The sequence below is a fragment of the Sapajus apella genome, unplaced genomic scaffold (assembly GCF_009761245.1).
Source record: "Sapajus apella isolate SASKATOON/1434 unplaced genomic scaffold, GSC_monkey_1.0 scaffold107, whole genome shotgun sequence".
NCBI classification, from domain to species: domain Eukaryota; kingdom Metazoa; phylum Chordata; class Mammalia; order Primates; family Cebidae; genus Sapajus; species Sapajus apella.
Window position 1 is genome coordinate 2,652,804 of NW_022437047.1, and position 14,610 is coordinate 2,667,413.

The 14,610-nt window shown below is 50.2% G+C and overlaps 1 protein-coding gene across 6 annotated transcripts; it reads left to right on the forward strand.

The window, feature by feature from the left end:
• Positions 1 to 1,656: 1,656 nt before the first annotated feature.
• On the forward strand, positions 1,657 to 14,610 carry PLAC9 (placenta associated 9). Of its 6 annotated transcripts, none has more exons than XM_032259232.1 (5): positions 2,138 to 2,706; positions 11,711 to 11,808; positions 13,478 to 13,550; positions 13,814 to 13,937; positions 14,458 to 14,610. In XM_032259232.1, exons 2-5 carry the CDS (start codon positions 11,741 to 11,743, stop codon positions 14,466 to 14,468), a joined length of 276 nt encoding a protein of 91 aa, XP_032115123.1. In that variant the 5' UTR covers positions 2,138 to 2,706; positions 11,711 to 11,740; the 3' UTR covers positions 14,469 to 14,610. The 6 variants fall into 6 exon arrangements, 4 of the variants coding, with proteins under 4 accessions (XP_032115122.1, XP_032115125.1, XP_032115123.1 ...); XM_032259233.1 differs by having other exon boundaries at positions 13,481 to 13,550; XR_004263008.1 differs by lacking the exons at positions 2,138 to 2,706; positions 14,458 to 14,610 and adding an exon at positions 1,657 to 2,131 and having other exon boundaries at positions 13,478 to 13,655; positions 13,814 to 13,906.

A 14,610-nucleotide genomic window follows, 5' to 3' on the forward strand; every position in this document is an offset into this window, starting at 1 on the left:
CAGAGATGGAGCGTCACCATATTGGCCAGGCTGGTCTCAAACTCCTGACCTCAGGTGATCCACCCACCTCGGTCTACCAAAGTGCTGGGGTTACAGGCGTGAGCCACTGCACCCAGCCAAGATTTAATGTTATGACTGAGATAAACATGAATGAAAGCCAGTCTTCAAAATATCTCTTATTTGATCTCATGTATATACATTTGTGTCTAATTATTCATTAGACAGACAGGGAATGCATGGAACTGAAACAGGCACAGCCTACCAAGCTGAGGGGACTGGACCTGAATCATTGAATAGAGGGAATTCATAACAGAAAAGGCTTTATGTTTTACTCTGTATACTTAATTACTTTATGCTCTCCCACAACAAGAATGTATTGTATATGGTTTGTTTTTCTTCTTAATCTTAAATTCAGAATATAAGGTAGCCCATTGGCTCTGAGCTACAAGAATCCTTATGGGTTTGGCAGTTCTATGACAACTTTGCACCTGGCTAAACCATCAAGGAACGTCCCACCACCAAGCGTGAGACATTCTTGGCATTCCTGAAATAAATTCTTCTTCTGAGCCAGTTCATGTGGGCATCATAATCTCCTTGAAAGCTTTTGAAAGATCTAGACCTGGGGCCAGGCCCAGTTGCTCATGCCTATAGTCCCAGCACTTTAGGAGGCTGAGGAGGGCGGATCACAACATCAGGAGTTCGAGACCAGCCTGACCAACATAGTGAAACTCCGTCTCTACTAAAAACACAAAAATTAGCTGGGTGTGGTGGCAGGTGCCTGTAATCCCAGCTACTCAGGAGGCACTGAGGCAAGTGAATTGCTTGAACCTGGGAGGCGGAGGTTGCAGTGAGCTGAGATTGTGCCACTGCCCTGCAGCCTGGGTGACAGAGCAAGACTTTGTCTCGATAATAATAATAAAATAAATAAATAATAAATAATTTAGATTTGAGTCTGTCTCAGATTCTCGGGCTCAGAACCAGAAATTCTGCGTCTGAGGCTATTATGTCACTCTCGGGGAGGGAGTAAGAACTGGATCACTGGTTAGCATGGTGACTGTTCTGGACGATCACACAGCCACAGCCACAGCCAGGAACACAGAAGGCAGAGGGGCAGCCTTGATCTGCAAGGGCCCCAGTTAACCCCAATGGGGACCCTTGATGGACAAAGGCATTCTCCCAGGCTTGCTGATGAAAGCGTTCTACTTACAGCCAGGCAAGGCACTCAGGGCTCTGCAGCAGAGAAGTCAGAGCTGCAGCTTTTTTGCTTTGTGTTTTCACTAAACCTTAATTTGTTGTTGCACTTTGTTGAATAGGCGTGTCCCATAGGGAAGTTTCCGCTACTGTGTTCCAAACTGTGGACTGCTTGTGGCATCTTACTTGTTACCTCATTAATAATGAATTAAATAAAACCTTTAGAGTATGCTAATTTCATATCTTTACGAGAGTCACAATTTTACCTTTTTTTTTTTTTTTTAAGTACCAGTACCTTTTCACGTTGCTATCACTCCCTTACCAGAGCAGTGAATTTCTGGGTCTCCTTCTTAGGGCCAGACACTGTTCCATGTCATTAGAATCAATTTCTTGTTCGTAGGTAGACAAACAAAAGCTTCCACACTCCCAGGAGACAGGGATGCATATCCTGTGCCATGGCTGAGGGTAATGCCGAGGAAGGCACTTCTCTCTGAACCTCAGTCTGCCCACCTCTGAAATGGGTTCATAACAAACCCCTGACCCCAGGATCCGCCGCCTAGAGCCAACGCCCTCACCCAATCCCTCCCCTTCCCTCCCGGGCCCCCAGAAGGCGCGGGGACTCCGGAGGCGGCCCTTTCCTCAGGAGGCGCCCGGGTGGCACTGTCAGCGCCTCAGCTCCCGGGGTCTCTGGACTCCGCGCTGCCCAAAGGGTGCAGAGGGGCCTCTGGAGGGGGCGGGTTCGCTCCAGCCAGAAAGCCCGGAGCCGCCCAGGAATTTTGGCTCGGACTAAGAGCATTTCCTCCCAGGCCGGCCGGGCGCGATCCAGGGAGGGCGGCTGCGGGCAGACGCGGCGCTGCGCTCGGCCGGGCGGGCAACATGCGGCCCCTGCTCTGCGCGCTGGCCGGGCTGGCTCTGCTCCGCGCCGCGGGCGCTTTGGCTGGTGAGTGGGGCGCCGGGCACGGCAGGGGACCCGCAGATGGCGAGGAAGGAATGGGCAAGAGAGAGACAGAGTTGGACACTACAGCGGGATGGAGAGAGAGGAAGATGCAGGGAGGGAGGGATGGAGAGAAAGACGGTGAGAGGAAACAGACGCAGAAAAAGGCAGAGAAGTAGAGCAACGGAGAGATAAAGAAGAGAGGGAAGAATAAATCGCGAAAAGGAAAAAGGAGAGGCCGAGACAGAAAGAGGCTTTATAGATGAACAGATATGAACTAAGATAGAAGAAGAAGGAGTTTAAGAGACCAAAGAGAAGGAAAGAGAAAGAGTGACTAAAATAGCAAGGGGTGGAGGGAGAGTGGATATTGAAGCAAAGAGAAAGATTTGAGAGAGACCACAAAGGAGAGAGAGGGAAGCTCAGTGGCGGGAGTAGAGCTGGCAAGAGAGGAGCCCGGGTCTGGGGTGGGAGGTCACAGCTGCCGGGCGGGGCAGCCCGGGAGGCCAGCTGCATCTCAGAGGGCCTGCGGAGGCTCAGGCCTGGCTTTATAGGACATTGTCTAAGAAGCCAGACTCCAAAGGGTGAGTGACCCAGGCAAGCTCAGCACAGCCTCAAGGAGCCAGACAGGCGGGCCAGGAGAAAGGCCACTGCTTCACCTGCCAGGTGGCCTCAGGTGGTTTTGCAGTTGGTGAGGAAGTCAGCCTCCCAGTTTCCAGGGAGCTTCTCTGGGGGACTGAGCTGTTTTGGGCAGAGGTGGGGCACTGGGTGGAGGTGGAGGGCTGTTCGGGAGGGAGAGGCTCTCTGGGTACTCCATTAGCTGGGTTCCTTGCCTTTTACTCTCCCTTTTCTTTCCCCCACCTCTCCCCTCAGCTTAATGTTGCGCCTTCGCAGGTGAGGCTCAGAGTGACTCTCGTCAAGTGACTTACTAGACTGTAGTCTTGACTATACACAGATGCTGATTCCACCACCCTGCACATTGCACAGGACTTTACAAGCCACGACCCCATTTAGTCAGGGATGGCTATTGCTAATTTTAGTTGTTCAGGTGAGGGGCAAGCTCAGATCTCACAGTGGTGCCAAGGCAGAGCCCTCACAAAACATCCAGGCCTCCTGCCCCTCAGTCCTTGCCCCCACCCAGGCAGAAGTGCCCTGTGCTAAGATAGAAGCACCCACCCCCTTTCAGGGCCCAGTTAACTGTGGGAGTGAGCACGTGGGGAGAGGATCCAGGCCAGCCCTCGTGATCCCTTACCTTGGGTGAGTCCTTTCCTTTCTCTGGGGCTGCTTCTTCCTCTGTCAATTGGGGAGAATGACACCCCCCCCTCAACAGGGCTGGCCTCAGGGATTAGATGAGAGAGGAAGTGCCCAGCAGGGAACATGTATCAACACACATTCTCTTAGATGACTCCGCTGATTTCTCTGAGCCTCAGTTTCCCCACCTGTTAAAGATAACCACCAATGGCTTCCTCACAAGCTGTATAAGGAGTGGCTGGGACTCTGCCCAGCATAGAGTAGAGCCCCCGTACACACCCTGTCATCCCCCTCTCCTTTACCCGCCTCCCAGCTCAGCCCCAGGCTCTGGAAGCTGAGGGCACAAAGCAGCGCCTGTGCTTCCCCCAGAGAGAGGAGGGACTGGCCCGTCCACAAGTGGCTACTTTTCGTGCCCCTTTTAGCCACGACTTGTATAGAGAATTTAAACCCATTTTAAACATTGTTTTTCTTTCTGATTATGAATGTTCATTGCTACAGATTAAGAAGAAAAGGATTTGGGGAGGCCGAAGCAGGCAGATCACAAGGTCAGGAGTTCAAGACCATCCTGGCTAACACAGTAAAATCCCGTCTCTACTAAAAATACAAAAAAAAATTAGCCGGGCAAGGTGGCACATGCCTGTAGTCCCAGCTACTCTGGAGGCTGAGGCAGGAGAATCGCTTGAACCCAGAAGGCGGAGGTTGCAGTGAGCAGAGACAGTACCCCTGCACTCCAGCCTGGGTGACAGAGCGAGACTCCATCTCAAAAAAAAAAAAGAGAGAGAAGAAGAAAAGGAGGAAAGTATTCATGATTAATGTCATTTCACACTGACTTCATACATTTTTGTGCATAATCTTTCAGATTTCAGATATCTCTTAACTTTTGATTATGAAAACTGTTGGATACAAAAAATACAAAATAATAGTATAGGAAAGAATCACATAATGTACTCGTCAACCCTGCTTCAACAAGTTTCAGTTCATGGGCAGTTTTATGTCATCTGCAGTCCTCACCCGCTCCCCTCCCTGGATTATGAAATCCAGGCATTGTATTTTCTTTCTTTCTTTCCTTCTTTTTTGCAACAGGATCTCATTCTGTCACCCATACTAGAATGCAGTGCCACAATCTCAGTTCACTGCAATCTACACCCCCCAGGTTCAAGTGATTCTCCTGCCAAAGCCTCCCAAGTAGCTGGGACTACAGGCATCCACCACCACACCTGACCAATTTTTGTATTTTTAGTAGAGACAGGGTTTCACCATGTTGGCCAGGCTGGTCTCGAACTCCTAGGCTCAAGTGATCCACCTGCCCTGGCTTCCCAAAGTGCTGGCAGGTGTGAGCCACCATGCCTGGACTGACATCATGTATTTCCTTTTCTTTTTTCTTTCTTTTTTTTAGAGAGAGAGGGTTTCACCATGTTGTTCAGGCTGATCTTGAACTCCTGACCTTATGATCCACCTGCCTCGGCCTCCCAAAGTACTGGGATTACAGGCATGAGCCACCGTGCCGAGCCCATAGCTTTTCATCTATAAATATTTCCTTGTGTATCTCTAAGAGATAAGCACTCTTTTAATAAACATAACTGCAATGCCACAATCGCACTCCAAAAAGAGTATGTGATTGAACATCATTAAATATTCAATCACTGTTCAAATGTCTTTGATTGTGTCATATCTTTTTACAATTCATTTGTTTGATCCAAATAAGGTTACATATACTGCATCTGGTCAATATGTCTGTTAGGTCTCTTTAAATATGTAAGTTTTCCCACCCCTGCCCTTTTTTTTTTTTTTTTTTTTTTTTTAGACGGAGTCTTGCTCTGTCTGGAGTACCGTGGCTCAATCTCAGCTCACTGTAACCTCCGCCTCCCGGGTTCAAGTGATTCTCCTGCCTCAGCCTCCTGAGTAGCTGGGACTACAGGTGCTCACCCTGACACCCAGCTAACTTTTATATTTTTAGTAGAGACAGAGTTTCACCATGTTGGCCAGAATGGTCTTGACCTCCTGAACTCATGATCCACCCACCTCGGCATCCAAAAGTGCTGGGATTACAGGCGTGAGCCACCATGCCCAGCTTTTTTTTTTTTTTTTTAACTTAATTTTGTTGTTGTTGTTGAAGAAACTAAGTTCGTTCTGTCAAGTTTTCCACATTTAGATTTTGCTAATTGCGTCCCTTTGATGTTATTTAAATACTTTCATCCCTTGTATTTTCTGTAAATTGAGATCTATCTCTTGCTTGTCCGACTTTCAGCCTTGGTTTATTTTATTTTATTTTTGAGACAGTCTCATTCTGTCGCCCAAGCTGGAGGGCAGTGGTGCAATCTCGGCTCACCACAACCTCTGCCTCCCAGGTTCAAGCAATTCTCGTGCTTCAGCCTCCTGAGTAGCTGGGATTATAGATGCTGTACCAGCACGCCCAGCTAAGTTTTGCATTTTTTAGTAGAGATGGGGGTGGGGGTGGAGGTGGGTTTCACCATATTGGCCAGGCTGGTATCAAACTCCTGACATCAAGGGATCAGCCAGCCTCTGCCTCCCAAAGTACTGGGATTACAGGTTGTTAGCCGCCATGCCCGGCCCCAATCTTGGTTTCTTTCAGCAGCACTCAGAGAAACCTTTATTCCCTGATGGCCTTTTAGACCATCAGCCACTACGCCCGGCCCACATTTTGGAGTTTTTTATAGAATCATTTGAAGAATAGTGTTCTGCTGCTTTCAAAAATAATCAAAACCCATGGATGGTTTTGAATGAATCATACATCTTTATACAAGTATTGGATGTGGTAAAGTTTATTATTCTATTACATTGAATGTGTCCAGGGTTGCTTTCCAAAGCAGACCCTTCAAAGACTGTGACTTTGATAATTCAGAAGATACAGCAACACCTTTCAGAGACGCCACTGAGAAAACCTTTCTCATTGCCCCCCATGCAGAAGCCATCTGCGTTGTGGCACTTTCTTACTGTTTGGGTTCAGATACAAAAGGTCTCCCCATAAGGCCCGGACGTAGAGGGAGCAGTACTTCAGCCTCAGAGGATGGCACCCAGGGGCCACGTCTCTTTAACTGGGGCAGCCAGCCCAGTCCAGCCCTCCCCTGGGGCCTCCCGGCTCCACAGCAGCCTGTTCTCACCAGCACAGGATGCCCCGCCCGTGGCCACCATCCAGGGTGCGCATCAGCCCCGGAGCAGGAGCTAGGCCAGAGAAAACAACACAGCATCCAAGGAGGTCCATTTCCCAACTGGCAGGGCCCAGGAGGGTGGGAGGAAAGGAAGGAAGGGAGCCCTGTGGGGCCACAGCCTTGGCTGCTCAGGGTTAATCATCAGAATCCTTCAGCCTTTTCCACTCCCCTTGTCTGAGCCGCTGACAGCCCCATGGGTGCGTGTGTGTGTCTACTAATTTTTTTTTTTTTTTTTTACTTTTTTTTTTTTTACAAGACAAGGTCTTTGTTGCCCAGGCTAGAGAGCAGTGATGCAATCGTAACTGACTGTAGTCTTAAACTTCTGGGTTCAAGCGATTCTCCTGCTTCAGCTTCCCAAATACCTGGGACTACAAGCATATGCCACCAATCCTGTCTAATTTTTTTTTTCATAGAGAGAGAGTCCCACTATGTTGCCCAGTATGGTCTCAAACTCCTGGCTTTAAGTGATCCACCAGCCTTGGCCTCCCAAAGCTCCGGGATTACAGGTGTGAACCACTGAGCTCAGCTCTCATAGCCGATTTTTGAGGCCTCTCTGCGGTCTCCAAATGACAGAGAAGAAGAATTAAGGATGAGCTACATGGGGAAGTGAGGGCCTCAGGCCTACCCCATCCTATTTTATGGAGGAGGCAGCAGAGGCTCAGGGAGAAGAAACTCAATCCCACAATCATTAGTGGCTGAACCAGGCTGAGGACAGGCGTCTCCAGCATGTTTTCTGACATGATGCGTTCAAGTCAGCTCTGTGTGGAGGACCTGGTGGGGAGGGAGCAGGCAGGACAATGTCAGGCCCTGCTCCAAGCTTGCTCTCTCAGATGTCCTCTGTGGAGGCCCCGATGAGCTCATGGACAGTTGCTCCAGGAGCACAGAGCACAGTTTTGTCCAGATGTGAAGGATTAGCGCTGAGCCACGTGGGGAGCGACCTCAGCCCAGCCTTTTCCCTGGAGGGGATTTGGAGCCAAGTTAGACCTCATTACAGACACTAGAGAGCAGGGTGTTCTAGGCCAGTGGAGAGGAGCAGGCTCTAGTTGTTCCTGACTTCCAGCGCAGCCTGGCTCCCACTTGGCTGGCAGGGTCACACTGTATCCTTCTGGCCTGAGCCTGGGAGAAGTGTGTGAGGGGAGAGTGGCTGCGGTCTGGGGGAGGGCAGGTGAGGCTCAGGGGAAGGGCCCGGCCAAAGGCCTCTGGACAGAGCCAGCAGGCGGTGTGTGTATTCACAGACTCACGACGACAGGCCCTCCCCAGGACGGCCACTCTGTGGGTGAGAACAGCTCTTCCTCTCCAAGCTGATCAGCCCAGTTTCAGCTGAAACAGAGTTAAAATTTGGAGTCCCAGACTGGGTGCAATGGCTCACACGTATAATCCCAGCACTTTGGGAGGCCAAGGAAGGTGGATCACTTAAGCCCAGGAGTTTGAGCTTAGTCTGGGCAACGTGGTGAAACCCCATCTCTACAAAAAATACAAAACTTAGCCCGGCATGGTAATGTGCGCCTATAGTCCCAGCTACTCTGGAGGCTGAGGTGGGAGAGTTGCTTGAACCCGGGAGGCAGAGGTTGCAGTGAGTCATGATCGTGCCTCTGCACTTCAGCCTGGGTGACAGACTGAGACCCTGTCAAAACAAAAAAAGAAAGAAGAAATAAAAAAAGGAGTCTCTTCCCCATAGCCTCCTCTAGACCTGCCCCTGCCTCTCAAGGGCCTTCTCAGGATATGGGGCCAGGATGGAGCATAGCCCCCAGGTGGGACCTCTCTCTCTGAATATTTTACACGGATGCCTGCAGCCCACGGTGGCTACTGCTTTCTGCTGACAGCCCCATCAGACAGCTGGCTTTTATTAGGGAACGTTTCAAACCACGCCCACAATGGTAGAGAGAAAAGCTGAATGTACCCCTACGTGCTCATCACCCAGCTCCAACAATTAGCAGCTCTCAGCCCATCTTGTTTGCTCTAAACATCCACACAGTCCTCTCCCCCATCCCCACCCAGGCCTGGATTATTTGGAAGTAAATCCAAGACAGCATAACATTTCATCTGTAAATATTTCAGTATGGGTCTTTAAAAGACTCGCCTTAAAGAAATAACCAAGGCACCATTATCATGTCCTCCTCCCTCCCCACGTTCAGGAATAACACCATTATCTTTTGAAGAGTCTTTTCGAAGTTTAATGGAGGGAAACAATGAAAAGGAAAATTCGAAAAACAGATTGTTCTCCACAAAAGATGCTCGGATTGGAAGGACGCTTTGTCCCTGGTCTTCTTCCTATCCCTGAGTGGAAGCACTGAGATCTAGATAGAGTTGGAATCAGAAAATCACAAGGCAGGGGGCCCCACTTTGATGAGTTGAAGCCAGGAGGTCAGGGTGCCTGAGGTCCAGGCATTTGCTGATGGTGTGAGCTTGGGCAAATCACTTGGCCTCTCAGAGTTACACATCCATCACCAGCTCTGTCCTGTCTCAAGACCTGCCCCCCTTCTAGACAAGTGCAGATGGCCCCTTGGCCAACCCATCCAACACCAAGGCCTTAAGCTACAAGCATTGCACCTAGAGGGCTCAAACTCCGTAACTCCCCACACTGAGCTTTGGATGCCCACATCCATGGCCGCAGCCTTGATATTGTCACTATCTGAAGCCGCTCTACCTGTAAAAGCTAAAATTGCAATATTCTTTACCTCCTGTTCCTCTTGTGATTCCTAAGACCTCCAGTCTCTTTAGCCCCACCTTCTTCCAGTTTATCGGCCCTCTTCTTGGCCTCATTTCCTTCCTTATCCCAGCTGGATTCCAGGGCTCCCCTCCTAAACCTCTGGCTGGTCAAATCTCAGTTCCTTGTCCCCTTGCCTCCACCACATCTACCCTGCAGACTCCATCCAGCCATCTGTCTTTGCTGCTGTGCGCCTAGACTGTGGAGCACTGCTGGGGGAGGACTCACACTTCCAGGATTCCTTGTTGATGCTGGCTCATTCTGCATGGTCCTCCTACCCTGCCTCCCTCATTCTGCACATCCCCTTTTGAAGCCCTCTCTTTATTCAAGTCCCTTACCTGGTGGTGCACTGATGGACTGGCTCTCAAAAAGAAAAAAAGGGGGGCAGGGGTTGGTGATTTCTGTGGTGTAAATATTCTCATCATGGCCACCATTTTTTTTTTCTTTTTACTTAAAAATTTTTTTCTTTTAAGGGATAGGGTCTCAGTGTGTTGATCAGGCTGGTCTCAAACTCCTGGCCTCAAGTGATCCTCCCACTCAGCCTCCCACAGTACTAGGATTAAAGGCACAAGCCACCATTTCCAGCCACCATGGTCACTATTTTAACATCTGTGTTTAGTAACCTACTCATAGAATTCTTGAAATTTTAACAGCTAGCTCTCTTCCCTACGTGTTCTCTTTCTTACTGCACAGAGTAAACAGAGCCCATCAGGCAGGAGCTCACTCCACTTTCTGGCCCTCTAGTTAGATGGTTTGCCTTTGCCCATTTTTGCTGCATTCCCTCTGTCTTCCTTCCAGATGTGTTCCCACCCACTTTGGATCCGGGACCTCCCATAATTCAGGAAGAGCATTCCTTTGCTTCTCTTGTCTTCCTTTTGTCCCTCAGACCGTAAACATCATTGTGTTTTCCACTGCTTAAAACACACACACACAGACACACACACACAACCATAAATACTTCTCTAGACCTTGTGATCCAGTCTCCTTTCCTTCACAGCCAAGCTTTGTGAAATTTTCCAGAATCCAAGCTTCTATCCCCAGCCTCACCTTCCCTTCTCATCTTACCACAATCCAAGCCCTGCTTTTTCCCCACTACTCCTAAAAGTGCTGGGGTGACATCTAACAAGGGCCTTTCCAGTGCTCTTTTTCCAGTCCTTATCTTGCTAGACCTCCTCACTGCTTTCGGCCATGCTGACCTTTTTCATTCTCTGCAGAATCTGTAGAGCTTGGCTGCTCTTGACTTCTGGGGCAGCACTCTCCTTCTTGAGTGTCAGCGTTCTCCAAGGTTCCAGCCAACTCTGATGCCCCACAGGCATCTCAGGGTTACCAACTCTGAAACCTGAGCTTGGAATCAGGGCTCTTAGACTTCTGCATGAGGGTTGATGGTGCCTGGAAGAGCCAACTCGAGGAGAACAATGGAATGGCAGATCCTCTGCTTATGAGTAGTGACTTTGGACACATACTTTCTCCCCTCTATGCATCAGTTTTCTTACGTGTAGATTGGGCGTACCAACAGGTTGTTGGAGAGGTTAAGTTAGCACCCTCCGTGGTACATGGTAAGCACTCATCACGTGCCAGCTGTAACTAATGGGTTCCCAGTGTCAGTGCTGCTATTGAAATACCTCCTCTCATTTTTCTCCTCATATTCCCACAGCTACTGCCTCTGCTCATCACTTCTCCTTCATCCCTCTTACCCTGATTGCTGCAGTAACTTCCTGCCTTCAAAGGCATCTCCCTCCAGTCTATTCCCTATATTTTAAAAATTCATGTTTGACTCTGTGACTCTTCTGTTAAAATAAACCCCCTTGGCTGGGTGTGGTGGCTCACACCTGTGATTCCAGCACTTTGGCAGCCTGAAGCAGGAGGATCACCTGAGGTCAGGAGTTTGAGACCAGCCTGACCAACATGGTGAAACCCCATCTCTACTAAAAATACAAAAATTAGCCAGGCAAAGTAGCAGGCGCTTGTAATCCCAGCTACTCGGGAGGCTGAGACAGAAGAATCACTAGAGCCCGGGAGGCGGAGGTTGCAGTGAGCCCAGATTGCCCCCCAAACATGCTCAGAACTGATTTATTAAAGCCTCTGGGCTAAAGCTCTGCCCCCTTGGTTTGATTTCCAGGATTTCCATCTCCAGTCTCTCTCCCGACCACCCTGTGTCTCCAGGCACTGCAGGCTCCCCACAGGGTTTGCACAGGCTTCTCTGTCACTGCAGTTGACTGGCTGGAGCCCGTCCTCCCTTCCTCCCTGGGCTTCACCTCCTTGAAGAAGTCCATGTGGGTCTGTAGGTGACTGGTGGGATTGAGATGGCTGGCACTCACAAACTGACCCCCCCAGGGCCTTCCTCTGCTTGCTCTTGCATTTGCTTTGGGGACCGACCTCACTGGAGCCCAGTGTTTACAGGAGTCTCTGGCATGATGGCAAACCAAGGGCCCCACAGTGACAAGACTTGTTTCTCCACAGCTGCAGAACCCTTCAGCCCTCCCCAAGGAGATGCAGCTCAGAGCACAGCGTGTGACAGACACATGGCCATGCAACGCCGTCTGGATGTCATGGAGGAGGTAAACCACAGGGTGGTTTGGAAGGACATGTGGGGTCAAGACCACCTTCTAAGATGGGATTTGTTGGTTTTTTTTTTTGAGATGGAGCTTTGCTTTTGTTGTCCATGCTGGAGTGCAATGGCATGATCTCAGCTCACCACAGCCTCCTCCTCCCGAGTTCAAGAGGTTCTCCTGCCTCAGCCTCGCAAGTAGCTGGGATTACAGGCATGCATAGCTGATTTTATATTTTTAATAGAGATGAGGTTTCTCCATGTTGGTCAGGCTGGTCTCAGACTCCTGACTTCAGGTGATCCGCCCACCTCCTCCCACAAAAGTGCTGGGATTACAAGCGAGAGCCACCAGGCCTGGCCTAGGATGGTGTTTTTATGGGAAGATGCAAGCTTGCTTTGGAATGTCAGGCCATACAGACCAATCCTGCACTGTGGCTGCCTTGTCCAACATCACCCTCCCATCTAGGCTGTCAGGCTGGCCAGTCTCCAGTGGACCCTGCTTCCCCTAAGGCCTTACTTGCCCCCGTGTGGGTATTTCAGCATCAATACTGGATGGGAAGGTGGAAATTCAGTCACTGTTTTGTTATTTAGCCACGATTCCTAACTTGTGTGGAAAAAAGCTTACATTTGTATTGTTGCAAGCCTTTAACTGAAATTGAGCATTCCCATTCATCATAAATACAGACAGCAAGCAGTGGTATTAACAGTACTATAACTTTGTCATCAATAGAAATCCAGATAATTTCATCTTGTTCTAGTTATGAATATCTGAACATATCATTTATACCCTTCCTATGTCAACTTTTCTGTTTTTGTTAGGCCTGATGTTAAATCATGTGATTTAGTGAGTTAATAAATACGTGTTTTTTGAGGCATTGTCTCCCTGTTACCCAGGATGGAGTACAGTGGTGCAGTCTCACCTCACTGCAACATCCACCTCCCAGGCTCAAGCAATCCTCCCACCTCAGCCTCCCATGTAGCTGGGACTACAGGTGTATGTACCACCATGCCTGGCCAATTTTTCTTTTTTTTGTAGATATGAGGTTTTGCTATGTTTCCCAGGCTGGTCTTGAACCCCTGAGCTCAAGCCATCCGCCCACCTCGGCCTCCCAAAGTACTGGGATTACAAGCATGAGTCACTATGCCCAGTCAATACATATGTTATATCCAAAAGTTTGAATTTTTATTTTACAGAGTCCTGCTCTGTTACCCAGGTGGAGTTTATGATTCAATCTCAGCTCACTGCAACCTCTGCCTCCAGGGCTCCAGTGATTCTCATGCCTCAACCTCCCGAGTAGCGGGGACTACAGACATGCACCACCATGCCCGGCTAATTTTTTGTATTTTTGGTAGACATGGGATTTCTCCATGTTGGCCAGACTGGTCTCAAACTCCTGACCTCAAGCGATCTGCCTGCCTCGGCCTCCCAAAATGCTGGGATTACAGGCGTGAGTCACTGTGCTGGGCCAAAAAGTTTAATTTTTAATAATGAATAATATTTTAATGCAATTGATGCCCTTGGTAATTCTATATGCTTTATTTTTTGCATTTAAGGCATTATTCTGAAAGGAGGTCTGTAGGCTTCACCACACTGCCAGTGGGGTCCATGGCATACACAGGGGAAAAAATAACTATTGGGAACCCTGAGTAAATTTCAAAATCCCAAATCTGTCATTCGGCAGAGACACCACCAGGGGGCGGAGCAACAAAAGAAATGTGAGCGCCAGCCTGCAAAGTCCCAAAAGGGAGAAGGCATTCTAAAGGCGTTTCATCCAAACCTGTGACTGAGTGCCAAAAAGGAAGGAGCCTTAGAGAGCGAGCCCCCTAGGATATTGTCATCTGGGGAAACTGAGGCAGGTAGGGGCAGAGCCTGAGTGAGGAAAACCCAGGTCCCGCAACACGCAGTCCTTTCCCACTGCACCCCACTGGACCGATAGCTGCTCCTTAGGGCCTTAGCTGATGAAGCAGAGTGCGGCACCACTCCTGTCCTCGACTTTACCCCCTTCCCACAATAGATGGTAGAGAAGACCGTGGAGCACCTGGCGACAGAGGTGAAAGGCCTGCTGGGCCTGCTGGAGGAGCTGGCCTGGAACCTGCCCCCGGGACCCTTCAGCCCCGCCCCCGACCTCCTCGGAGAAGGTGAGCGGTGCAGGTTGCAGAGGACAACCTCTGGACTGCTGTCATCTGGGGCCGGGCAGGCGAGACGGATGGGGCTACTCCACTGCACAGGTGTAGGCTGGACAGCAGGGAGGGCCCCAGCGCCCCCGGGGACGGAAGCGGGACGGCATCATCCCTCCTCCCCAACCCACACCCGGTCGCTGCGGCCCAATGTCAGACGAAATTCTGGAAGAGCCGGTCCTAGATACCAACTCAGCACACCCCAGCGAGGAGAAGCTGCCTCCTTCATTGGCCTTCTCTGGACTAAAGCTCCTCAGCTCCTTTGATTTCCCCCTGAGAAGCCATTCCTGTTCCACCCCAAAACCCTCACAGGGAAGACGGCACCCCACTGATCAGGCAGGGATGGAGTTGCTCTTTGCCCTCTCCTTGATCCCCGTGTCCCGGGGGGCTGGGGAGGGGAGGGAAAAAACTGCTGAGCAGCACGGGCCGGGGACCCTGCAGCACCCCAGCTTGCTCACTGGAGGCCGCCGCTTTCTTTCAGATGGCTTCTGAGCCCCGGAGCTGGAGCCCAGCAGCTGGAAGTGGTGCACCTGCCAGTGGTGCACCTGCCAGGCAGCACCCTCTGAGAGCCAGCCCTGTCCGCTCGCCTTCCTTCCCCAGCTTTGTGTGAAATAAAAGCTACTCCTTCCGTCTC